Raw genomic sequence first — 26,517 nt, 5'->3', positions numbered from 1 at the left:
ATTATTACAGACTCTTCCGGTTGTGCGGAACGCAGGCATTTGAGGCCTGCGGGAGACATTGCCGGGTCCAGCTTTTTGCTGAGACACGCTGGCGGCAGAATGGACCGGAGGAAAAAGCCTTTGGATGTTACGGCCTCCTCGGTGAGTGCGGGTACAGGTGATGCTACGGGGCTCCGAGTTCTCATCTCCAGTAGACAAGAATCTCGACCTTGTTTCTTCACTCGGGAGACCCAGACCTGGCCTTCCCTCAAACAGGAACCCGGACCTGGCTTTTCTCGGATGGGGACTCGGGCCGACTTTCTTACTTACACTACGCGGTACTTGGCTTCTCCCCTCGGATACAGGAGCAGGATTCCCTCTTTAGATACAGACCTGAACCTGGTGTCTTTTCCTGTTTGAGTGTCCCTGCCTTCCCCCTGCGGCAACCCGGCCAGGCCTCCTTGCCAGTCCTGTCTCCCTCTGTGCTTGCTGTACAGACACAAACCGCCTTCCTCGTTTCCTTTCCACTCCACGGACTAGAAGGGGCCTCCCAGAACATGAGGGAGGGTGACTTATTCCCGGGGATCCGAGAGCGCCCAGCGTCCCGACCAGGAGCTAAACAGTGTGAATGCACCCATAGGTTGCAGTGCCTGCGGGTTGTAAGGTCTAGCAGGATGTAAGCAGTTTTTGTTAAATTAGTTACTTCTAGGGAGAAAACCTGCTCGAGTACGTTTCTGTGCACTATCTCACTGAATTCTCCCAACTGCATTAGGGAGTAGGTGCTATTAGTAACCGTGTTTTATAGCTGATAAATTTGAGGCCCAGTAAAGGAGGTGGCTATTCCCAGCTTACATACAGAATTCTTAGAGATAGAACTGGTGCACTCAGGCTGTTCCTCATCAAAGCTATTGCCTTTTCTGTTACATCAGAGCAAATTGCCTTATATTTGATTTAATCTTCAGTTTACTGCAAAGTATTAGGATGCAAAAGGAGTGCAAAGGAAAACTACTACGTGTCCCAATATTCGGATCTCTTTTTCTAGTCTCATATTGAAAATTAGTACTAGTTATTATGGTTCAGCATAAGGAACCAAAAAGCTGTAAATATTAAGGTTATTCTATCTGTCAGGTTAAAATAAGCAATAGCCATCGTAGAAATGCCATCTGGAAATGGACAGTTTTCAGAGCATCTTCCTTTTAAAACTCAAAAGTGGTCATAGAAGAGGAAAATGTGTGGCTATAAAATTGTTGCAGTTAAGAAGGCTCAGAAGAAGGAACCAAAGTTGTTGTGTTTAGAAACTTAGGGTATTAGGTCTTAGGATGAAACTGCCCTTAGCATTATTAAATCTCTGCCAAGGCTGCTTTTAAATTGGTGTCTTCCAAAATAGAAATCATTGAACTCAGTCATTTTGATTTCCCTTAAAAGTCAGTCTGTGATGCTGGGTTCTATAAGTATCTGATTTATAGGGAGCTGTATCCGGACCTTTAAAAAAGGAACTGGCATTTTGTATTTCTTTGCAGAGTAGACAGTGGTGATAGGTATAAGTGAGAGGTAGGCATGGATATTCACCCAGGAGCCCTGTTCTTTCCTGTTTTTGAACCCAGTGATTCAACCAAACTTAGAGTTTCCAGAACATACATAAACCTGGAGCTCTTCTCATTCACTCAGTCCACTTTATTTCTAACTGTTGAAATCTTGCCGATGTTTTTTTTAAAAGTTTATTTATTTAAGTAATCTCTACACCCAACATCGGCCTCAAACTCATACCCTGAGATCTAGGAGTTGTACTCTCTTCTGACTGAGCCAGTCACACTCCCATTGCCTATCGTTTAAAGCTCGGCTCAAGGCTGTCTCTGATCACTGTGGACAGAAGGAAATGCCCCTGTAGCTGAACTTCTGTGCTTTTTATTCCACCACCACCCCTTTTTAAAGATTTTATTTTTAAGTAATCTCTACATACAATGTGAGGCTGGAACTCACAACCCAAGATCAAGAGTCTCATGCTTCACCCACTGAGCCAGTCAGGTGTCCCTGTTTTCTTTCACTCTTAAAGTCATTTATTACATTTTACTGATATTATAAGTTACCTTTTTTTTTTTTTTTAAAAATTAGGTTGTAACTCTTTGAGGCATGGGAGTGTGTATTTCATGTTTGTATCCTGCTCTTTAGTGCTCAGATAGTTGATGAACAAAGATATTTTTCTGCAGAAATAATAAATTGTGATGATTAAATGAGGTTACAGTATAAAAAAGCCAAGTAAAATGTCAGGCATGGAGAAGGTATTTTAAATTGTTAGTTCATTTTTTTAAAATAATTTATTTGTCAGAGAGAAAGCACAAGCAGGAGGAACAGCAGGCTTCCCGCTGAGCAAGGAACCTGATGTGGGACTCGATCCCAGGACCCTGGGATTATAACCTGAGCCGAAGGCAGCTGTTTAACCGACTGAGCCACACAGGTGCCCCTTAAAGTTATTAGTTCAGTCTGAATCTAACAAGTGAAGACTTCATTTACTTTGCTTAATCACCTTCCCCTTAGCCCAGTATTGAAGGTTAGGGTAGAAATATATTACCAAGAGAACTGGAATGCTGTAGGACTTGGTTTTATTTTGTACTGGATTATTCATTCAGAGACATTTAATTTTGTATCCATTTTTGTGCATTTATAGGAACTTTAAATTTTGCTTTGAGAATTAGAATAATTTGGAAATCTAGTCACTCATTAGAATTAACTAAATGTTTGCTCATTGGTTTTATTCTAGTTGGTAGACCTTAAGGCTGAACTCTTCCGAAAACAAGAAGAATTCAAACAAGAAAAACTTCTAAAAGATTCCGGAGTTTTGGGAAAACCAAAAACAACTAATAAGGTAAAAATAAGATCTGGTTATCTCCATTAATTCCAAACATGGGGAAATTATACCATACCTAGGTTTTTTGAAAATGTCCTTCTCTGCTACATATAAAAATTAAGAGAAAATCCCTGGTAGCTGAACATCTGCATAAAATGTTTTATATTAAAATAGAAATTAGAGCATTTAAAAGCACATTATAATACTGTAATTACACAGCACTTCTTTTGCAAGAGTGCGTGTTTTAATTAGTGGTTTGTGTACATTCTTAGGAAAGATCAGCTGTATAGGTATTATTAATACAAACATATAAGCAATTGGATGATACAGTAATATAGCAGAAAATATCAGGGTCTTTAAGAGTTGTGACTAGGTTATGGTATTTATCACTTCTATTAATCTATCGAATTAAGTGTAATCATTCAGGAGATAAGAGATAAGTAATTCTGTAGTCGTGTAAAGGAATTCTTTATATAATTTAGGGCTTTTTTTTTTCAGCACTAGCTTTTCCTTGTATAGTTTGTCTGCATGACAAAGGTTGGCTCTCATATCTAGTTTTCTTCATAGATTCGTAAGGTTAATCTGTTTTTCTTCTGATGCGTAAGTAGAGATTTTTTTTGCAATCACTTGGTTCTGTTTTGTCTTTTTAAATAAATATGCTGCAGAAACCCAGTATCTGGAGCAAACAGAATGCAGGAGTTTCAAATCGAGCTGAGAAGGATACAGAACAGAAGATCGAGGAACAGAAGACTTTAGACAAAGCAAGGTAAAGTTAAGCTGTGCTAACTATAGTTGCCTCTGGGGCTACCCAAGCAGAGAAGTGAGAGTTCCACTTTTACACTTCTGGGTTAACAGTTTTAATTTTGTCATTTTTTCAGCCATATGCTCTATAAATATAAAATAGACACTGAAAATAATATAATTTGCAGATGTATTTGTAGTCTTAAGAGAAGACATAACCTCAGTCTGAAAGATGAAACAAGTTTTCATCATCAAGTTTTCAAGGCTCCCACTTTGAGCCTTTAATGGGCACTAAGATGGTCATCAAGTGTTTAAGAAGTGTCCACATAGTGGTGTGGTTCTGGGCTACTAGGGAATATTACAGTAGCATTTAGAAACTAAATTATCCCCCTTTTTATTTTGAAAAACTTGGAAACAACAAAATAGTTGAAAGAAGAGCACAGTGAATCTTCTAATATTCTTTTTTTTTTTTTTTTTTTAAAGATTTTATTTATTTATTTGACAGACAAAGATCACAAGTAGGCAGAGAGGCAGACAGAGAGAGAGAGAGAGAGAGAGAGAGGGAAGCAGGCTCCCTGCGGAGCAGAGAGCCCGATGCGGGGCTCGATTCCAGGACCCTGAGATCATGACCTGAGCCGAAGGCAGCGGCTTAACCCACTGAGCCACCCAGGCGCCCCTCTTCTAATATTCTTTACCTAAGTTCACCAATTAATGTTTTTCCACGTTTGTTTTTGCTTCTCTCTCTCTCCCCTGCCTTGGTGTATGTGTACGTAGAGAAACTTTGGTAAACATCATGATACTTTGCCTCAAAAGATTTCAGTATATATCTCCCAAGAACAAGGATGTTGTCCTACATCACTATAATAATGCTATCATACCCGTGAAATTTAATACTAATAAAATAATATTATCTATTTTATGGTATATAGGCAGAGTTCACCAGTTATCCTGGTACAGTTAAGTCCTTCATAGTTTTGTTTTGTTTTTCAATTTAATCCAGAATTCAAAGATTGCACATTGCATTTAGTTTTCATATTTTTCTTTATTTTACTCTTTTAAGGGGGAGAAATTTTGTTTATAGCACAAGTTTCTTTTTTTTTTTAAGTTAATTTATGTTTTTCTTGAGTAATCTCTAGACCTGACGTGGGGCTCAAACTCACAACCCTGAGATCAAGAATTGTACACACCTCCAACTAAGCCAGCCAAGCAGCCCGGATGGTGTATTTCTTTAGTCTCCTTTAATCTAGACTAATTCCCAGGCCTTTTTGTTGTCTGTTATCCCATTGCTGTTCTTGAAGAGTCCAGACCTGTTGCTCTGCAGTGTATGATTACAGTCACGTTAACTGTTTTTGGTTAAGAATAAAATGTATATGGGCGCCTGGGTGGCTCAGTGGGTTAAGCCTCTGCCTTCGGCTCAGGTCATGATCTCAGGGTCCTGGGATCGAGTCCCGCATGGGGCTCTCTGCTCAGCAGGGAGCCTGCTTCCTCCTCTCTCTCTCTCTCTGCCTGCCTCTCCAACTACTTGTGATTTCTCTCTGTCAAATAAATAAATAAAATCTTTAAAAAAAAAAAAAGAATAAAATGTATATGATGTGTTCTTCCTATTGGATCACAGTAGGAGACTCACAGTGTCAGTTTGAGTTGTTATTGGTGGTGAAGGTTGATCACTTGGTTAAGAAAGGCCTGCTAGATTTTTCCACTGTAAAGGTGCTCTTCCCCATTTGTAATTAATAATCTAAGGAGGGAAACTGAGATTATGAATATCTTGTTCACCAACATATTTCCACATAGTTATTATATTGGTGATTTCTAAGTGATGATTTTTCTAATTCTTTAATTCCATCTTTTTCTTTATTTTCATTCCATTTATTAACTGGCATTCCTCTGTAAAGAAGAACTCTCCCTTATTTGCAGTGTCACCCTAGATTTAGAGAGAATCCCAAGTTTTTTTTTTTTAATGAAATGATCGTCTTTGTTCTTCTTTTTTTTAATTTAATTTAACTTATTTATTTGATAGAAAGATCATAAGTAGGCAGAGCGGCAGGGGGGGGGGGGGGGGAAGCAGGCTCCCTGCTGAGCAGAGAGCCTGATACGGGGCTTGATCCGAGGACCCTGAGATGACCTGAGCCGAAGGCAGACGTTTAACCCACTGAGCCACCCAGGCACCCTGAGAATCCCAAGTTTTAATGTCTTTCATGACTCATGTGCTTTTGATTTATTGCATAATAAAAAGTGCAGTTGCAAACAGTGGTCACTAAGGTTGCTCAACTCTTCTGGGTCTGAAAAAAAGAGAATATTAGCACATTTGGGACACTGTTTTTCTTTGCATTGAACTATTCCCAGCAGACTTGGGGTATATTAATTTTTGAGACATCTGTCTCACCTCCTGGACATATTCTCAGAAATCTAATTTGTTGAAGGGTAAAGTTTCATTTATACATTGGTAAATGTTTTCCCAGATACTTTGCTATGATTTTTTTCTGTCCAGTGACCTGTTAATATAATACTTTGGCTTCTCTGCACTTGTGAGGGGTCAAGTCTTTCCTTGGTTGGCAGGATTTCTGAGTCTCCCAGAGCTCAGAACAGACAGGGGCAGTTCCAGAAAGGTATAAGGCCTTAGGCAAGTTACTTCTCCATTGAGACTTTTCTTATCTATGAAGTGAGGTGGTGTCTTCTCAGCTTATGGAGCTCTTGAGGGGATTAAAGGAGATACATAGTGTCTGGCACATAGTGATTCCAGATAAGTATTCCATACTCTTGCCCTCTGAATTCCATCTTACTGAAGAAATTTTTCTTTGAAGTCTCTAATTACTTCCTCATCTACTAAATCCAGTGGCCATTTCTCAGGACATCTTCCTTGATCTACATTACTCACTTGTAGACTCTCCTGCCATATTCTGTTACTGTATCCAGACTCCATATCCTTTCTCACATGTTGATGTACCTGCCTTTCTCTGTCCTTATTTTGTGCCCCTCTCTCCTGTGCTCAGCATCCTCCACAGCTCTGGTCTCTGCTTGAACATATTGAGCTCATTCCCACCTCCTCTTTACTCTGCCTCACTTGCTTTCTTCCCAAGATCCTGTCATGGTGGACTTCTTGCTCTCTAGGCCTTAGCTCAAATGTCACCTTCAAAGAGGTTTCCCCCGGCTACCTTTTCTAGTGTCCACCGGTTACTCTGTTCTGATGCCTGCTCTGTGTGTTTTGTTTTTTAATTAAAGTGTTATTTTCATGGAAACAGTAAGATTCTACACAGGTTATTACAGTAAGTCCCCCTGATGTAGGGCAAGTTAACCTTTTGGAAGTTGAAGGGCCTCCGGTGGTGACAGCTGCTTTTATTTCCTCCCCTTCTCAGCCCTTCTCCAAAATCCTCATTCTCATTGATTTATTATTGTCCTTCTCCCCTTCTATAAGAAGAACTATGTGAGCGTGGGGAAGGAAGGAGGCATGGAAGCAGTACTTGTTGAATGAATGTGCAAAATGGGAGAGGACTCTTTCTGACCCAGATGGCAGAGAAGGAGATGACATAACTGACGGCATGCTTTCGTGTGTGGTCTGGGTACTCTCCATGATAATCCTAAGAGGCAGTGGTGTTTTTTTTTTTCATCTATTCCAGATTTAGGAATTGGGACTACAAGAAAGGTGAAGTAATTTGAAGTAATTTGTTCCAGAGCACATAGCTCTGTGACCAAGGGACTTTATTGTCTCAGAATGCCATTAGAAATGAAATTTTCCGGGGCGCCTGGGTGGCTCAATGGGTTAAGCCTCTGCCTTCAGCTCAGGTCATGATCTCAGGGTCCTGGGATGGAGCCCCACGTTGGGCTCTCTGCTCAGCAGGGAACCTGCTTCCCCCTCACTCTGCCTGCCTCTGTGCCTACTTGTGATCTCTCTCCCTGTCAAATAAATAAAATCTTTAAGAGTAAAGAAAAAGAAATGGAGTTTTCCATTGTGATTAAGTGTGATTCCTCACAAGCAAAAGCTCAGGTGACCTTTTTGGGACTTCTCTTTACCATCATTAAGTATTTCTAGAATAAAGAATTGCCAGCTGTCTTAGTCTGTGTCCACTAAAAAATAAATGTCACCAGAATTAACATGAGCAGAGAGGCGGCTTTATTGAAATACCAGGGGCTGATGTTTGTTTTTTATTAGCTATGTGTCTTGAATAAATTATTCATGCTCTGTATAAAACAGATATCTCATATATATATATATATATAACATTCTTTAATTTAAATTCAATTAATTTACATATAATGTATTATTGGTTTCAGAGGGACAGGTCTGTCATTCACCAGTCTTGTATAATACCCAGTGCTCATTACATCACATGCCCTCCATCACCCAGTTACACCATCCATCTATCCCCCTCCCCTCCAGCAACCCTCAGTTTGTTTCTTATGATTGAGTCTCTCATGGTTTGTCTCCCTCTCTGGTTTTGTCTTTTTTTTTTTTTTTTTTTAAGGATTTTATTTATATTTGACAGAGAGAGATCACAAGTAGGCAGAGAGGCAGGCAGAGAGAGAGAAGGGGAAGCAGGCCTCCCGCCAAGGAGGGAGCCCTATGCAGGGCTTGATCCCAGGACCCTGAGATCACGACCTGAGCCGAAGGCAGAGGCCCAACCCACTGAGCCACCCAGGCACCCCTCTTGTTTTATTTTTTCCTCTCTTTTCTATGATTGTGTTTTATTTCTTAAATTCCACCCATGAGTGAGATCATATGGTAATTGTCTCTCTCTGATTGACTTATTTTGCTTAGCGTAATAACCCTCTAGTTTCATCCATGTCATTGCAAACAGCAAGATTTCATTTCTTTTGATGCCTGCATAGTATTCCATTGTGTATATATACCACATCTTCTTTATCCATTCATCTGATGGACATTTGGGCTTTTTCCATAGTTTGGCTATTGTGGACATTGCTTCTATAAACATTCGGGTGCACGTGCCCCATCAGATCACTCATTTGTCAGGTATTGTATTTTTAAGAGACTTATAAGAAGTTGGTCTTTAGCCCCCTTAGAGAAGCCTAATAAGCCATAGATGATCAGGGACCCTTGTCTGAAACAGTAATGCAAAGAGTTTACATTGAATTTGGTGATCTGTCTAGAAGGTTGTATATAGAAAATGTTTTTGTTTAAATATCTCCTTTTTTTTTTTGGTATTTAATTCAGGTTGCACTTTTCATTTGCATCTGGAATCTTACTTCATTATTTATTTTCAGGTACTGATTGAGAACTTGTGCCAGACATTGTTTTAGGCCCTGGGATACAGTCATGAATAACAGAAACATGGGCCTGACATTTAGTTGGCAAATCAGGTGTCACTGGATCTGAGGATCCCCTTAAGGTGGAGCGGTCAGCTCAAGTTACAGCTGCCGCACCATCAGACTGGGTTTCTCTGGTGCAGGGCATCACAGTCAGACAGGATTAGCAGGAATGGCAGGTGTTGGACCATTTCTAATACTTGTCTTTTTTTTCTTCTAGGGAGAAATTGGAAGAAAAGGCCAAATTATATGAAAAAATGACTAAAGGAGACTTTATAGGTAAATACAATAATTTATTTATACTTCTCTATTTTCTGTAACTCATACAGCCCTGTAATATTTTGTTATTTGTTAAAATAACCATAAGAACGGGGAGGAAATTTAAGGAATAATACAGATTACTTCCTGTGCTGGCGAGACCAGAAAATCTGCAATAATTGCTGATTGCCCAGCGTGTACCAGGCTATGTTAAGTGCTCTGAGGGAACAAACAAGATTCTCTGCCTCTGCCCTTAAGGGGGTCATCATCAATGGAGGCCAGTGGTGCAAAAGAAAGGTAGGAAACAAGGTCCAAAGAGACTACCATTATAAACTATTATAGCTATGTTAAAAAAAAGATTTGGAGGAGTTATGGGTATACAGGGTGTTGAAGTTATCTTTCCTTTTCTCTGTTTTTTGTTTTTTCTGTGATGTGCCTGTAATTGCTTCTAAAATAATAAAAAGATCCCCCTTTCCTCATACTGTCCAGAAAAGTAAAACCCAGTCTACATTTAGATAGGAGTAAAGAGATTTTATTTTTTTTATTTTTTATTTTTTTAAAATTTTATTTTCTTTTATTTGACAGAGAGAGAGAGAGAGAGTGGGACGAGCAGAGGGAGAAGCAGACTCCCTGCCAAGCAGGGGGACCGATGTGGGGCTTGATCCCAGGACTCTGGGATCATGACCTGAGCTGAAAGCAGACACGTAACCGACTGAGCCAGTTAGGCACCCCAGTAGAAGAGATTTTACAAGGCAGTGTGTATTTTATTGCCAAAAGGCACTTGGGGAAGTTCTTAGGGAGAAGGTAGGCTCTGATAGGGTCTTAAAGGCTTTGAATAGCTGGAGAAAGGATTCTGCCGGGGGAGAGTGGTGAGAGCAGATCTGCAGAGGGAGGAGAGGGCCAGTGTTGGCAGGATGGACTAGTGTGACTAGGCCCAATGAGCTGGAAAAGGGGGCAGTGGGGCAGCAGGAGAGGCAGGGCTGGAAACCTGGTCGTTGGCTACCCATACAGCCAAACTCCCTCTTCCCGGATGGCAGAGGCATGTACCCTGCATGGCACTTAAGCCCCGTGTGGGAGAATCAGGCACTCTTAAAGCTAGGGTACAGCAGAGGGGCCCTGTCTTCTTCCTTAAGAAGCAGCAGGGTGTCGGTTAACCAGGAGGCCTCACTATTATGTGGTCTTACAACTCTGCTCTGGGAAAGTACATCTCTTTGTCATGTGAGTTATGTTGTGGCTTTAAGAAAAATTAAAATCTTTTACTTTTTTTTTTTTTTTTTTTTTAAATCTTTTACTTTTGATTCAGACTTCACTTGTACTGTTACTCTAGAGACCAGGTCCAAAGGCCTGTGGATGTGGGGATGTGGTCCGAAACAGCAGGCTTATCTTATGATGGGCATAGTGTCCCTGTGTGTTTGGGCAAGTTGAGTTTTGAGCCTCAGTTATTCTCCCCTGTATGCTGGGGCTTAACACCAGATACTAGGATAGTATCTGCCCCGTACAGCACAATATAGTCCTCAGAAAAACTGGAGCAGCTCTATAAAATCCAGCGTAGTGACACTTCACATCAGCCTTACTGTGAGTACGTCAACTGTCCTGGGCTAAATTAAAGTCATGGAGTGTTATTTAACTTCCAGTGTATTAGCTCAGGCAGGTCACAAGCCACACGTTTCTGTGTGCCCTGCAGATCCTGGCACCATGCCTTGCCTGAAGGTGCTGTTCGTTGGGTTGAAAATAATTCAGATGACTTTGTTTACCCTATACAGTGATGCTTAAAACACCATACCACCGCAGTGTAATTAGGGTTAAGTAAGGTAGCCCCTTGGGGGAGGAATACATAGCAACAAAGGTCTGTTGCTCCGGTCCGGCAACTGATCACTGTAGTTCTGCATCGACATGTCACTGGGTGGACAGGTCTCTTGAGATAAATGGTTTGATCTTAAAATTGCATTCTGAGACCGTATTGCTCACTCATCCTGTTGATGGGTCAACAGAAGACTTTAAGCACTTGTAAGAATTTTTTGTGTGGTCTGTGTTTCTGATGGCCTGTTTGCCGCTTCCCCGTCAGGTCCGTGATGGCTCTGTGTCTTTGAAGTGTTCAGGGGGAGGAGGAGGTAGTGAATGCATCCACTAGTGAACTGTCCAGGGCTAGCTGCCCAGTGGTGACTGTGACCACTTCATAGCAGTTCCATCTGCTTTGAAAAGAATGTCAAAAATCTAAAAATTGGGGCACCTGGGTGGCTCAGTCATTAAGTGACTGCCTTCAGCTCAGGTCATGATCCCAAGGTCCTGGGGTGGAGTCCTGCATTGGGTTCCCTGCTGGGCGGGGGGTCTGCTTCTCCCTCTCTCACTCCCCTGGCTTGTGTTCCCTCTCTCACTGTGTCTCTCTCTGTCAAATAAATAAATAAAATCTTCAAAAAATAAAATCTGAAAATTGATTTTTCTGTCTTAGATGAAGAAGTGGAAGATTTGTACCTTGTGGATTTCACACAGAAGATCATAGATAAACACAAAGAAATGGAGGTGTTTGGTGCCAATAGAGATTCTAGAAAGGCAGCAGAAAGAGATGATGATGAAGAAAATCTTTCTGAAAAAGATATACCTCCTCCCCAGGACCCCAGTGAAGAATGGTTGGTGATAATGACACAGTTTGGTCATGTTAACATTCTCAGACTTGTGTTTACCTTTTTTTCTTTTTTTTAATTAAAAAAATTTTTTTTATTAACATATAATGTATTATTAGCCCCAGGGGTACAGGTCTGTGAATCGCCAGGTTTACACACTTCACAGCACTCACTATAGCACATACCTTCCCCTGTGTCCATAGCCCAACCACGCTTTTTTTTTTTTTTTTTTAAGTAGTCTGTACACCCAACATGAGGCTCAAACTCACAACCCCAAGATGAAGAGTCCCTTGCTCTATCGACGAGCCAGTTAGGCACCCCGACTTGTATTTATTTTCCAAAAGTGTATTTGTTTGGATGTTGTCAAACCATTTTTCCTTATTGTTCCCCAGTTTTCTTTCTTTTAAGATTGGATTTACAGATGCAGAAATAGTAACTCTGAAGAAGAAGTAATCACAAGATAGCCAAGTATAAAAGGCATTAATACACCTGTTTCATTGGCATGGAAGAGTTGTTTAGACAGAAGCATGTTCTTTTGTTACCCAGGTTGCCCATGCCATTATTCAGACATGATGAGTCACTGTCTAGCTGGTGGTGATGTTCATTTCCATAGAAAAGAGGCAGACAGAGCTGGTCCAGTAAACCTTACCTGTGACTGGGACATTATCTGGCAGCGTGGTATAGGCACTGGGGACCTTGGACCTGTGTAACACTGGCTCCATCTTTCCGTGGTAACATGACCACTTGACCATGATCAAGTTCCATCCTTGCTGAGGCTCGGTTTCCTCACCTGTAAAACAGGTGATTATGTTGCCTTCAACTCCCTTCAGGAAGTCAAGCGTATTCTGAGCTGCCCAAGAAACTGCTTTCTGTGGGGAATAAGCGGGCATTTGGTAAATTTTTGTTGAAATTATCCTGAATTTTATCTACATGTAGGTGAATGATGGGGAAGCCAAACTTGTCTTTTCTTTATGAGACTGATACATCAATAAGAGACCAGAATGAAATCATCCGAAGGGAATTTTCTCTTCTTAACACTGTAAGACTGGTACTAACCCTGCCTGCCCACCCTACTGCCTGTGCAGAGCCTTACCCGTCTTCCCTTCCAGGCTCAGATAGCCTCATTATTGGGGTCTTTATTAGGAACTGTATTAGGATGGTTTGCAGCATTTGACCTTTGGTCAGCCATTGGCCCTGCTGGCAGGGGTGGGTTCTGAGTGTGAGAGCAGTGCCAGCTGCTGAGGATCACAGGGACCTCGCATCTTTGTAATACCCGGGGTGTCCCCAGTGGCCCAGAGATAACATTCACATTGGGATAGAACAGGTATTTGCTTAGCTGCTTTCTAAAAATTTATCTTGGGGCGAGGTCTTCTGGCTGCATACTTGCTACAAGCAACCCAAAGAGAAGCACGTACAATGCAGTCGCTCCCACTGATGCTTTTCCTCTTTGTTTTCATGTGAGTGAATTCTCCCTCACCCGGACCCTGGTAGCGCTTAGATGCGCTTCCAGTTCCTTTGGGTCTTACCTCTTCTTTAGTACTGGCACACAGCTAGCCTCATTACCAGAAAAAGATTTGAGACAAACTTTGGATCCTTTTCACATCCATCCTGCTATTTTTAGGAAGTGTTTCATGGGCATGTGCCATAACTTCCCCCCTTGGAGCTCATTGAAGATGACATGACTCTGAGTCGTCCTTTATTATTCTTGTACCTCAAGTAATTGTTTCCCTGGGGCTTGCTCCGTGATTGCTGATTACACAGAGCACTTGCTGACTACTGTCTTGCCACTTCTGTTTTGATGGGATCTGTACATTTTAGAGACCTTCTCCAGAAACAGAATAGCCTATGATTGCTTTTCATAGCAGAAATCTCATCTCCTCTGAAAGGTTTAATGTTTTTTTTTCCCCCTTACTAATGCCGTGTGATTACAAGCAATTTGTCAGTGATTTGAAGAGTTTGGAGGGCAATTGAAGGTGTCACATGCCACCATATGGTGAAGGAAGACGCACTGCAAGCAGTTCTAACGCTTTTTTTGTTTTTAAATTAAGCTCCAGAATTGTAACTAGTTGTAAAATCCTTTTGGTAGTTAAGTTCCAGGTGGTGGAAAATCTTGCTGCAAAAAATATTGTAAATAATTACTCAGACCATCTGGCTAGATGATTTTCTTTTTCGGTTCATTAGAAAAAGTGGGGGTAGGGAGGAAGAATGAAACTGCTTTCTAGAGTTGGAGGTTTTATTTCTTGTGGTAAGCAGTGTTAGGACAATAGTAATAGATTCTCCAACATTGTTTTCAAATCATGAGCTAACAATTGGAATCAGCATGTGTAAGAGGAAAGAAATGGCCAACAAAAGCAAAGCCACATATGTGAGACTCTGACCTTGAGCTGCACTATCAGTACTGACCCCTTTCTGTGTATTTAGCACAGAAATGGGAAATTCCTTTCCCATAATTAAGCAATAAAAAAAAAAATCTGTTGCATCATGGTGCAATTAAAATGTTTTCCATGAAAATCTGTCCATATTTCCTGTTGTGGGAAGTTGGTCTTTCATTTTGCCTTGCCGTCTGCCTGGTTCCCTTGGCTGTCTAGTTTGGGCAAATATGAGGAAAGAGGAACTGAGAGTGAAAGATAATAGACTGGCCCACCGCTAAGATGCTTTTGCAGTACAAAATGCGTGTTGCTTTGCTTCCCTCTAATTAATGGGTCCTCAAAATATCATGACTTGAGAAATTTCTAATTGGAAAGAAATGTACCAATTAGAAGAAATAAAAGAATAAAAAGTGAAATTTGGGAAGACTGAGAAAATGAACACGTTGAAAATGGTACAGAGCTCAGTTTTTCTGATGCTAATAAAATATGTGAAATTGTCTAAACCAGATTGAAGTCAGTTCTGAGATGTTGCAGCAGGGGTCTGTATGGGTTATTAATTTTTGAAATCAGATATACATGATCAGTCATTTTCTGCAGTTTCTAAACCTAGGGTTTAATAAAGGGCATAATGAGTTTATTGTGTGTCAACTTTAAACTTTAAAAAGCATTTTCTTATCGGTAGTAATGGTCTCTCAGGTGGAGGGTTTTTCTTGGTAGTGAGGCTTACATTAATTTTTTTACTGTGCACCAACTCCCTAACTTAAGGAACCATATGTCATGTACAAAGCCGCCTTCACATGTTTTCACTTTTATTTCAGGGTGGATTATGTGGATTCTTTGGGGCGATCTCGGCGCTGTATGAAAAAGGATTTGCCAGATTTGCTGGAAATGGATAAAAATCTTCAAGGGAGGCTGTAAGTATGTGATATGTGAGGCTTTGCCTGGGTTCTGAAATGCAGACACGAGGATTGTTTTTGAGTGAGGCTGCTTTTAGTTTATTATCTTTGATGGTCCAATGAGGAGGTTCTCTTCTTAACATATAAAAATATCTACTGAGGTGCTCTTTTGTGGCTAGGTACGTACACAGTCCGCACTTGGGACAACCTGAGTGGTCGATCATCCATACTGTATGGCTACTAAAATGGATGCGTTGGAGTTCTATCTGTTTACTTGGAGGGGTGTTGGATATCAGAACGAAAAATAGAGAATAAACCCAATCCAACAAACCTGCCTCTGTGGAGAAAGGTGTTTAGGAATATATACTAGGTTCCTAGTGGGAGCAGAGAGGTTGTTAGCCTATTAACTTTTTCTTTGTACATTTTTGTATTTTGAAGGGCCTGATAGCTAGATTTTTTTCTGCAGGGGCCAAGACACATCGAAGAGATAACTTGCTCCTATGCTCCAGGGAATAAAATTCCCCTCACCAAGGGCAGTTTTTATGAGGAAAATGGTGGGAGAAGGTGCACTGTATCCAAATCCTTCAGGTTCAGATAGGCCTGGGCTCAGTGCAGGGAAGGAAATGAAGAAGCCCTGAGCTGTCTGACAGAGGCCGTGAGGTGTGCCTGGGCTGTAACATTATGCAGCCTCCTCAGTACTGGGCAGGTGACTATGCAGAGGCGGCTCAGGTTCCTCCTTCCCTGAGCCAGGATGGGAAGGAAATGGATTTGTCTCAAACGCTGAGAAAAGATCCTGGTGTGCTCTTGTAACAAGTTGGCTGCTTGATTATAGAAAGGTGAAAACCTTCTTTGTAATTTCCCAGTGATATTGGGTCAGAAACTTCTGAAAGGAACTGTGTTCTTTATCAACTAGAGTTGCTTGTCTGTGATCCATCCTACTGAACTGAAGCATTGCTGTCTCACGTCTCTGAACTAAAGAGTTTTGTTCTTTTCCATTACTAGTTTCGTTAGTCCTGCTAATGAGAAAACCTTATTATCTGAAGATATGAGAAAAGAACTTCAGCGCCAGCAATGGGAGGAAGAAGAAAGAGAGGCCTTGAAAAGGCCAATGGGACCCATACATTATGAAGACATTCGTGAAAATGGTATGATCATCTTGCAGCTTTTTAAATCTTTTCTTTTTTTTAATCGTGAACTAATGGTAAGCATAAAGGGAAATATTCATAAAGCAGCAGCTCTTATGTAGAAAGAAAAGATTCCAATTTTGAAATTGAAAATATCCCCTTTGTTCACTTCATAGCCTAAAGAATAATCATATTGGAAATTTCTTTCTAAAAGAGGGTCTATTAATCACAAGGAGGAGATTTTTTTGGCTTAGCTGCTTTTTTTTTTTTCTAACTTGTGCTAGATATCATTGAGTTTCTTTCCCTTTTTTTTTTTAAGATTTTATTTATTTATTTATTTGATAGAGATCACAAGTAGGCAGAGCAGCAGGTAGAGAGAGATGGGGAAGCAGGCTCCTGTTGAGCAGATATCCTGATACGGGACTCAATCCTAGGACCCTGAGATCATGACCTGAGCTGAAGGCAGAGGCTTAACCCAGTGATCCACCCAGTCACCCCATCACTGTGTTTCTTTTTGCTTTGGTAGGAAAGTTAGCCTGAGTCTAATTCATTAATCAGGGAACTCTAATCTTTTGAATAATTTGACTTATTTCAGAGGCCCGGCAACTTGGTGTTGGATATTTTGCTTTCGCTCGAGATAAAGAGTTGAGAAGCAAGCAGATGAAAACATTAGAGATGCTACGTGAACAGGTAAAAATTAAATTCAGAATTGATGTTGAGAAGTGTTTGAGCAGTTGGTTTCTTTTTAGACAACATAACAAAAACAACCTAGTATTTATTTATTTAATTAAATCAGTTTTTAAAGATTTATTTATTTGAGAGAGAGAGAATGAGAACAGGTGGGTGGAGGGGCAGACAGAGAGGGGAAAGCAGACTCTTCTGCTGAGCAATGATCCTGATGTGGGGCTCAGTCCCAGGACCCAGAGATTATGATCTGAGCCAAAGGCAGGTGCTTAACTGACTGAGCCACCCAGGGATCTCACAATCTGTTTTTTAAATTGGTACTCAGAATGGCCTTTTTTTTTTTTTTCTTTTTTAAGAAATGTTATATTTAGGAACGCCTGGGTGTCTCAGTCAGTTAAGTGTCTGCCTTCGGCTCAGGTCATGATCCCAGACTCCTGGGATCAAGTCCTGCTTCGGGCTCCCTGCTCAGCAGGGAGTCTGCTGCTTTTTCTGCCTGCTACTTCTCCTGCTTGTATTTGGTATCTCTCTCTCTGACAAATAAATAAAATCTTAAAAAATAAAAAATGCTATATTCATTTCATAGTTAATATTCAGAGCAGTGATGGACAGAAGTGCATCAAATAAACTTCGAATGATTGATATTTCTGATATTTAATAAATACGATTATAGCCATAGACCAGATACTTTATTATTACTTTTTTTTTTTTAAGATTTTATTTATTTATTTGCAGAGATCACAAGTAGGCAGAGAGATAGGCAGAGAGAAGGGGGGAGGCAGGCTTCCCGCTGAGCAGAGAGTTCAAGTGTGGGGCTCGATCCTAGGACCCTGAGCAGGACCCTGAGATCATGACCCAAAGCTGAAGGCAGAGGCTTTAACACACTGAGCCACCCAGGTGCCCCTACTTTTTAATTGAAATAAAATTGACACATAACATTTTATTAGTTTCAGATGTATGACATAATTATTCAGTATTTGTGTCTATTGGGAAATGATTACTGCTTTGTCAAGTTAATATCCGTCACCGCATAGTATAAAATTTTTTTTCTCTCAATGAGAACTTTTAAGGTCCACTCTCCTGGCAATTCTCAAATATGCATTACAGTATTTTTTTTTAAAGATTTTATTTATTTATTTGATAGAAATTACAAGTAGTCAGAGAGGCAGGCAGAGAGAGGAGGAAGCTCCCCGCTGAGCAGAGAGCCCAATGCAGGGCTTGATCCAAGGACCCTGAGACCATGAACTGAGCCAAAGGCAGAGGCTTTAACCCACTGAGACACCCAGGCGCCCCTGCATTAAAGTATTATTAACTGTGGTTGCCATGTTCTATATTACATCCACATGACTTGTTTATTTTATAAGTGGAAGTTTAAATACCTTTTGATTCCCTTCACTCATTTTGCCCATTCCCCACCCCGCCCCCACCACTGGTTCTGTCAACTGCCAGTCTGTTCTCTGTATCTATAAGATTATGTTTTGAGATTTTTGGGGGTGTGGAGGTTAGATTCCATATATAAGTGAGATCATATAGTATTTATCTTTTCCTGTCTGACTTATTTCACTTAGCATAATGCTCTCAAGGTCCATCCATGTTGTTCAAATGGCAAACTTCCCTTCTTTTTTATAGCTGAATGATATTCTGTTCCACATATATGTATATATATAAACACACACACACACATACACAAATACACATGCCTTTATTCATCATTGATGGACACTTAGGTTTTTACCATATCTTGGCTATAATTCTGCAGTGAACATGGGGGTGCAGATATCTTTCAAATTAGTGTTTTCATTTTCTTCAAATAAATATGCAGAAGTGGAATTGCTGGATCATATGGTAGTTCCATTCTAATTTTTTAAGGAACCTCCATACTGTTTTCTGTTGTGACTGTCCCAGTTTGCATTCCCACCAACAGTGCATGAGGGTTCCCTTTTTTCTACCTCTTTGTCAATACTTGTTATTTTCTGTCTGTTTGATAATAGTCATTCTAACAGGTGTGAGGTTGATATCTCACTGTGATTTTGATTTGCATTTTCTTGATGATTAATGATGTTCTTCATCTGTTTATATGTCTGTTGGCCGTCTGTGTGTATTCTTTGGAAAAATGTCTATTTAGGTCATCTGGGTTTTTGTTTTGTTTTTGCCATCTGCCTGTTTTTTAATTGGATTGGTTTTTGTGAGTTTTTCTCACCTTTTTTGGGTCGGGGGTACTGTGTTGTATGAGTTCTCAGTATATTTTGGGTATTAATCCCTTATCAGATAATATGATTTGCAGATATTTGCTCCCGTTCAGTAAGTTGTCTTTTCATTTTGTTGATGGTTTCCTTTTGTTGGGCAGAAGCTTTTTAGTTAGATGTTATCCCACATGTTAATTTTTTGCTTTTGTTGCCTTTACTTTTGGTGTCACATCCAAGAAATCATGGCCCAGACTGATGTTAAGGAGCTTACTGCTTATGTTTTCTTCAAGAAGTTTGATAGTTTCAGATCTTATGTTCAAGTCTTTAGTCCATTTTGAGTTAATTATTGTGTATGGCGTAAGATAGTGGTCCAGTTTCATTCTTTTGCATGTGGCTATCCTGTTTTCCCAACAATTTATTTAAAGAGATTGTCCTTTTCCCATTACATACTTCTGGCTCTTTTGTCATAATTAACTGACCATATATGCTTGGGTTTATTTCTGGGCTTCCTTTCGTGTTCTCCTGATCTCTGTCTCTGTTTTTATGCCAATATCATACTGTTTTGATTATTGTAGCTTTGTAATATAGTTCAAAATCAGGCAGCTTGATCCTTCCATTTTTGTTCTTCTTTCTCAAGAATGCTTTGGCTCTTCAAAGGCTTTTGTGGTTCCATATAAATATTAGGGTTGTTTTTTCTATCATTGTGAAAAATATTTGTTGCAATTCTGATAGAGATTGCATCGAATCTTTTGATTGCTTTGGGTAATATGGACATTTTATCAATATTAATTCTTCCAATCTATGAGCATGCTGTATTTTTCCAGTTCTATGTGTCTTCAGTTTCTCTTGTCAATGTGTTATAGTTTCCCTTGGTTAAATTTATTCCTAGGCATTTTATTCTTTCTGATGTAATGGGAATGTTTTCTTAATTTCTCTTTCTGATAGTTTATTATTAGCCTATAGAAGCACAACATTTTGTGTTGATTTTTTATGTTAATTTTGTACCCTGTAACTTTTTAAAAAAATTTTTATTTATTTGAGAAAAAGATGACAAGCAGGCTGAGGGACAGAGGGAAAGGGAGAAGCAGACTCCCCACTGAGCAGGGAGCCTGACGTGAGACTATGTCCAAGGACCATGAGATCATGATCTGAGCTGAAGGCAGATCCCTAACCACCTGAGCCAGCCACCCAGGTGCCCCTGTACTCTGCATCTTTACTGAAGCCGTTTATTCTGATAGCTTTTGGGTGGCATCTTTAAGGTTTTCTATATATAATATCATGTCTTCTGCAAATAGTGAGAGTTTTATCACTATTATTTATCAGTATGCTATTATAGTTTCATGAAGGTAATTGCTGTTCTATTTTGGTGTTTCAGACTTTAAAATTATAGCTGCTCAGAAGTAACTTATGTAACTTTGATGTTTTAAATTTGGTTTTAAATATGGTACTTTTGGAGTGGCCTGGGTTAGAAAATAGAGAGTTATTTAAGGGATTTATTTAAGGGATTAAGGAGTGGAACAGAATTGTTGGTTTCCTTGAATGTGAAGATTCCAGGATGCTCTGTGAACACTCGCTAAACTTAGAAAACACGCCAGAGGACTTGTATAAGAGGACCTCTGTGTTTTGAAGATCTCAAGGCTAGCTTCCCAGAGGTGGCATGAAAAATGAATTAATTAGTCTGTTTTTTTTTTTTTAAGATTTTATTTATTTATTTGACAGAGAGAGATCACAAGTAGGCAGAGAAGCAGGCAGAGAGAGAGAGGAGGAAGCAGGCTCCCTGCCGAGCAGAGAGCCCGATGCTCGATCCTAGGACCCCGAGACCAGGACCTGAGCCAAAGGCAGAGGCTTAACCCACTGAGCCACCCAGGCGCCCTAATTAGTCTGTTTTTAAAATAAATTATTTTATCCCTTTAAGCAGAAATATTGTGAATTTGTCTTACAGTAAATGTTCTCATTTTCTTTTGTATTCAGACAACAGATCAGAGAACAAAACGAGAGAACATAAAGGAAAAGCGAAAGGCAATGTTAGAAGCAAGACTTGCTAAACTCCGACAAAAAAAGATGAAAAAGTCAAAAGAAGATGGAGTAGAGGAAGAAAATAGAGGTATATCATGGTTCATGTATCTGACCTTCAAAAGGAAAAATTTTAGTTCCATTGATGTCTCAACAAATAGGACTGGTGCTATGGAAATGAGCCATTTCATTTTATTCTCTAAGCTAAAGCAGAGTACCTCTGAGGTACTGCCAGGAGTAGGTTTTTATAACCAGAGTGGGGCCGGGTGACACTCCAAAGAAACTTTTTCTGTAGACAAAAGTATTAACAAAGAGGGCATTGTGTTACTTCAGAGGATGGGCATGGTTTAGTAACTGAGACTTAGAGAAGAGATGTTTTAAGATGAAGTTTAGTTGTGCACACGTTTCTTTTGCTATGGCTGTATGTTTTTTGTTTATTACATGTTAATTTGTTTTAAAGAAGAAGTATATTCACAAAATCAGATAAAAGAATTTACAAGTATTGAGTCTGGACAGTTCATGAAAGGTCACAGTGGAAACACTGTTACTTGCTGTGTTCCTGCTGGCTTGCTACCTGCAGCGGGAGTTACCCTTGTCTGGGGGCTAAGCTGTCTGGACTAGCTCACACAAGATGGAAGTCTGTTTTCTGTTTTAATGCTTTAGAGGTGGTGGGTTTCCAAGCAGGTAGTAGCCTTGCTCCAGACGGTCACCCAGTCCTAGCTTCCTCCTCTCTTCCTGCATCTGCCATTCCTAGAGTGTTGCTCTACCTGTAGGACAGAAACTTGCTCTCTGGCACCTGTTCACAGTCCAGCCCCAGGAAAGGGGAAAAGGGGATAGGAACCAGCTGCTTCTTTAGGAATGTGAATCAAAGGCACATGCCACCCACACATTTACATCCCACTGGCCTGAATGCAGCTATAAGGGGCTGGGGAATGGCCTGTCAATGAGGCAGCTGCATCCCCGGACTGAAACAGGGGCTTTTATGTTCCCAAAAGGAAGAAGGGGGTGTGTGGGTATCAGGGGCATATGCCAGCCACTCCAGCCCTCACAGAAACCTGTGCCAAGCCACTGGCCATCTTTTGATTCTGAGCACAGCTTCAGTTTAGCTCTGAAAGGAGACCAGAAACACTGAGGAATTGGGCAGTCATCTGTGCCATTTTATATGATGCTAGGTCCCTGAAACGTGTTAAGCACTGCATACTGTTTCTCTATTTTTACTCTACTCCTAAACATCTGTCATTTCCACAACATGTGAAGTGCCACCACAGTGGTTTTTTAAAAACCCATTTTCTTTAAAAATCTGACCAAAGTGACTAGCCTGCAGCCTGTTGCCATGCTTCAGCTCTTCATCACCCTAAATCCCCTTGCTTTGTCTGAGATTCTTCAGTTGAGTTATTAGGGATTTCTGGTCCTTCAGTTGGTCTGGGGAGTCAAACAGACTTTGAAATCCATCTAACCTGGGTTTGGATCCTGGCTCTTGTCATTTTCTCCTTGTGTGGCATTTCTGAGCTTAATTTTCCTCATTTATAAAATAGTACTACTGAAGTACTACTTTTACATTATAAAATAGTAATACTGACTTTGTTAGGGTTATTACAAGAATTACACGAACTGTTGTATACAAGATACTGAGTCCACTGCCTGGGCCATGATAGGTGCTCATTAAACACTGGTTATTACTTTTACTCTCAAGATTATCATGTTCTATTTAATGTTTATTTTCTAAATAGCTTTAAGCTTTATTATAATAATGTTATTCCCTTGCAAAAAAACAGATGTTATTGGACCTTTGCCACCAGAACCAGAGGCTGTGCCAACTCCACGTACTGCTGCCCAGAGTAGCAAAGTAGAAGTCATTGTTCAGGAGAGGAAGGATACCAGGCCCGGAGTGCCCCATGTTCGAGAGTGGGACAGAGGAAAAGGTAAAGGGGTGTGGGCTTCAAGGTGTAAATCCTTCCAGTGATGGGCCTTGCTCAGAAGATTTTTCTGGTTCATTTCAGTATGATTCTCATGAGTCTCTGTGGTCTCTCGAGGCTTAAGGAATTCTCCAGAAATTTCACCTGAGTTCTTAGGACCCAGACACTAGCTTATTTGTAAACAGGGCCACTAGAAAGTGTGATCATAAAAGACCAGGGTCTATAATACATCATTTCAAAGGGACAATTTTTTAGAAGCACTGGGTAAAGTTTTTTTTTTTTTTTTAAAGATTTTATTTATTTATTTGACAGACAGAGATCACAGGTAGGCAGGAGAAGCAGGCAAAGAGAGGAGGAAGCAGGTTCCCTGCCGAGCAGAGAGCCTGATGGGTGGGGCTCGATCCCAGGACCCTGGGATCACCACCTGAGCCGAAGGCAGAGGCTTTAACCCACTCAGCCACCCAGGTGCCCCTGGGTGAAGTTTTTTAAAATTTGTGCTACCCTCATGTGCCTTTACAGTTTTGGAATGCCCTTTCTCAGGAGCCACTTTTGAAAAATCTTACAAGGTTTGATATTTTAATGTCCTCTGTGTTTTTAGCAGTCTCTTTTTTTAAAAAAAATTTTATTTTTTTAATTTCTTTTCAGTGTACCAGAATTTATTGTTTATGCACCACACCCAGTGCTCCATGCAATATGTTCCCTTCATAATACCCACCACCAGGCTGACTCAACTTCCCACCCCCCGTCCCTTCAAAACCCTCAGATTGTTTTTTAGCAGTCTCCTTTGCATTCAGTTGAAAATAGTCAGTGTGCCACAGTATTAATTTGGATTTGCATATGGTTGTGTTGGGTCATGCAAAATTTCCTGTAAGTACACCATGGTGCCCACAGCAGCTTCTTGTTGGAGGCTATGATTTATGTCTTTCCAAATGAGATCATTAGATTAGGATATTAGCAGGGGCACCTGGGTGGCTCAGTGGGTTAAGCCTTTGCCTTCGGCTCAGGTCATGATCTCTGGGTCCTGGGATTGAGACTTCTGCTCAGTAGGGAGTCTGCTTCCCCCTCTCTCTGCCTGCCTCTCTGCCAACTTTTGAGCTCTCTCTGTTAAAAAAAAAAATAAAATCTTAAAAAAAAAAAAAAAAAGAATGGTACATTAACTCATGCTATATGAGCTGGTGAGATCCACAACTGAAGTAAAAGATAGGCAAATAGGTGAGTGCCTTAGGTTAGTGCTACTGTTAGAAGCAGAGCTGAAATACCAAATGAGATTTGGACAAGTGTCTTTTTGTGTCTTCTAAAACTCCCTAAAGGCCAAAGTTTGTGTCTCATTGTGAAGTACCTACATTGTGTCAAGCAAATGTTTTGAGGTTTGATTTTTCTAGATTACTCTCTGAAATACAATTTTAGTGCCTTTTTGGCAATACTTCCAGAACCTACCAGCCTTCTCCACAGAGCCTTCCTCGAATCATTCCCCATCTGGTAGTAAGCATTCCCTTTTCTTAGCCTGCTTCCTTTTATTTTTGTAGGCATTACATAGACCTTGTATTATGTTATTGCTATCCTTATTCTCCAGAGAATGGGAGTTGACTTTTAATATATAATAATTGAAAAGTAGTAATGGTAAAAGTTCAGCTGATTCTGTAATCAGTTCTAATAATACTCTTTTATTTTTACTAGAATTTTCCTTCGGGTACTGGTCGAAGAGGCAGGCAGATCTCCGGGCCGAAAGAGATCCTGAGTTTGCTCCACCATCAGATTATTTTGTGGGTCAAAAGAGAACTGGTACCTTCGGTAGCCAGACATGGAACAGATCCGCACCTGCACAGAGTGATCCAGGACAGTGCTCTGGCCAGAGCCATGACCCCAGTTCTTCACATACATCATCCACTCCTGCCCCCAGCAGCCCACCACAAGCCCCCACAGTCACTTTTGAAACTCTGGATGATATGATATCATATTATAAACAAGTGACATGAACTTCAAAACCATTCTCGCTTGGGTCTATACTATGATGGTGCCTTTTTCTCCCAAATTGGGGAAAATACAACTTTAAAGATTGAATTGTATCTTTCTCCTCCTGTTCTTTCCCTAGAGGATACAGACTTCTGTTGGATTTGTTGGATTTGTCAGCAAAGAAGAAGCTGAATGGTACTGTGGGAATTCTGTGGCCACTTGGCTGTTCATTTCTTTCTGATTGATATGAAGAACTGTCCTTCTGGATTTATGTGTAAGCTGTCATAACATGACCCTAAGGAGCTTGTAATCCTGTTTCCTACCCATTTCCTTGGCTTATTTGATTTAAGGGTTCCATTCCTTTCCTTTTGCAAATACAGGCATGCAGCTTTCTTTTTTCCAAGGAATGCAGCTTTCTTTTTTCCAAGGATTCAGCTTCCATATCACTTGATGGAGCTTCTGTCAGGAGGCATGTTTGCCTGTCAAAGTGGCAAATGAGGAAACACTGTGCAGGGCAAAGTAATCTAGTCTCCAAGGAGACCCTGAAGCTGGTGGACTATTAAGCAATAATATTTAAAATGATAAGGAAGACCAGGGAGTAGAACCTCATAATCCAAAAGGGTAGGAGGTGAAGTCACTTATATTGTCACCACACATGCCTGGTGGGTATTCATTAAGTGTGTGTGGAGTACCTGGGGCCCATGTGGAGGCTGTCGGACCGAGTCAGAGAGTGAGATGCTCTTCAGCTTAAGGGTTACTTTTTCAGCTCGGCCTGTCTCTCTGCTGTGCCCACTGTAGGCCCTCATCACTTTCAGGAGCCACATCACCTCAGAAGTCTTACTGAAGTAGATCTGGGCTGGAGTGCGAGGCAGGGAGGTCCCTTCATCTTTACTAACAGTGAATTAGTGAGCAGAACTCTGGAAGCCTTTTCTGTACCTGAATACATCCCATCCTCTGCCTCCTGCACCTCAGTGTCTTCATGGCTCCAGACAAGCAGTGGGAGTTGGCCACCAGATCTTCCAAGTGCCAGAAGGAGCCTATACTCCTGTGGGCTCCAATCCACATAGTCTCAGTGATATTGATGGGAGTGCTCATTATGGATTGCAAACTGGAGCCCAGAAAAGGTCAACAACTTGTTCAAGGTCATGTAGCATCCAAACGGCAGCTCTGGGACTTATATGTAGCTTGTTTAGGCTCACGTTTGCTCCAAATTCAGTTTCTCCACCGCCCTGTGCTCTCAGTGTTGTCACTCCACTATCAAGTAGTACTAGATGAAAATCCCAAATTCTTGCAAACTTAACTTCTGAACTCCATGTCAAGGGCAAAGTTGCCTGTCCTAAGGGTCATTCTGTCAGTCTGATCAGGCAAATCTCTTTTTAAAAATACACATTAAAATCAACTGACCCAGCCATCTTTTTGCAGAAATTGGTAAGCTGATCCTAAATTTGTGTGGAATTGAAGAGGCCCAGAATATCCAAAACAATCTGAAAAAGAACAAAGTTGGAGGACTCTCACTTTCTATTTCAAACTTACTACAAAGCTACAGGAATCAAAGCAGTGTTGTACTGACATAGGAATAGTACCTAGATCGATGGACTAGTGCTGAGAGTCCGAAAAGAAAGCTCTGTTTCTGTGGTCAGTTCATATTTGACAGTGGTGCCAAGGCCATCCAATGG

At 40.7% G+C, this 26,517-nt stretch overlaps 1 protein-coding gene across 1 annotated transcript; it reads left to right on the top strand.

Moving 5' to 3' along the window:
* Window positions 1-25,201, top strand: CCDC174 (coiled-coil domain containing 174). The gene is made up of 11 exons (XM_032311001.1): window positions 1-141; window positions 2,738-2,842; window positions 3,490-3,590; window positions 9,045-9,103; window positions 11,532-11,709; window positions 14,891-14,986; window positions 15,971-16,113; window positions 16,688-16,782; window positions 20,931-21,063; window positions 22,748-22,894; window positions 24,566-25,201. Exons 1-11 carry the CDS (start codon window positions 100-102, stop codon window positions 24,862-24,864), a joined length of 1,398 nt encoding a protein of 465 aa, XP_032166892.1. The 5' UTR covers window positions 1-99; the 3' UTR covers window positions 24,865-25,201.
* Window positions 25,202-26,517: the final 1,316 nt, after the last annotated feature.

Source organism: Mustela erminea, chromosome 1 (genome assembly GCF_009829155.1).
Source record: "Mustela erminea isolate mMusErm1 chromosome 1, mMusErm1.Pri, whole genome shotgun sequence".
NCBI lineage: Eukaryota > Metazoa > Chordata > Mammalia > Carnivora > Mustelidae > Mustela > Mustela erminea.
Note: the sequence above shows the minus strand (reverse complement) of the source record. Positions and strands in the feature narration are given on the sequence as shown.